Genomic DNA, 812 nt, shown 5'->3' with positions numbered 1-812 from the left:
GTGTGTGGTGGGGTGGGGGTGGGTGGGTGGGGTGGGGGGGCGTGGGGGTGGGGGGGGGGGGGGTGTGGGGGTGGGGGGGGGGGCCCGGGCCTCCCTCCGAGCCGGAGCTGCCGCTCTTTCCGCAGCCCTCCGAGTCCTTCTTGTCCTCCCCGCCTTTGCCCTCGGCCGGCAGCAGCCCCGGCGAGCAGGCGGAGGCGCTGGAGTTGGGGCTGCCTGTCCTTGGGGTGAACGGCTGGCAGGTGGCGCTCGGCACCCGGAATCCCGACTTCTCCCCGGCCGCGACCCCCGCGGCGGGGGCGCCCGCGCAGCCCGCCGGCCCCGGCTCCTTCTTCTCCGCGCCCGGCTTGGAGTACGGCTTGAAGCTCGACTTGTCCTCCACGCCGATGTCGCTGAGCTTCAAGGGGCCCGACTTGGAGTCCTTGTCGCCTCCGGAGCCATTGGAGGTGACCGAGGAGAGTTTGGAGGAAGGGGACGGGTCCGGCTTCCCTATCTGCGAGCAAGTTTGTGCCAAAAGGGCCAGGGGACTCTTCTTCGCATCCAGCTGCGGAAATCAGAAGGACACACAAAGACAGAGGTTTAATCGGGGTCTGAGAAAAACCCCGGGGCGTACCTAGGACACTCGTCCCGTACGTTTTCGCAGAGAACAGCCTGGAAGTAATGAACAATTTTGTGCGCATTCATCACCCTGACAGCCCCCTCCCCTGCATGCACCATTTTCCACAAAGCCTTTAAAAAGGGCTGGGGATTTTCCTATCCCTGCGAGCCCACCGCGGCCGCCTTCAGCGCCCGCTGCTTCCCCGGCAGCGGCCCGC

General features: G+C 66.9%; 1 protein-coding gene across 1 annotated transcript in view; it reads right to left on the bottom strand.

The window, feature by feature from the left end:
- Positions 1-812, bottom strand: part of ZNF503 (zinc finger protein 503) — a 3,409-nt gene that overhangs the window by 1,468 nt on the left and 1,129 nt on the right. The window contains exon 2 of the mRNA XM_009277975.1: positions 91-541. Coding sequence (XP_009276250.1) covers positions 91-541 — 451 coding nt within the window. The remainder of the gene's footprint in view (positions 1-90; positions 542-812) is intronic.

The sequence above is a fragment of the Aptenodytes forsteri genome, unplaced genomic scaffold (assembly GCF_000699145.1).
Source record: "Aptenodytes forsteri isolate BGI_AS27 unplaced genomic scaffold, ASM69914v1 Scaffold15, whole genome shotgun sequence".
NCBI classification, from domain to species: Eukaryota; Metazoa; Chordata; class Aves; order Sphenisciformes; family Spheniscidae; genus Aptenodytes; species Aptenodytes forsteri.
Note: the sequence above shows the minus strand (reverse complement) of the source record. Positions and strands in the feature narration are given on the sequence as shown.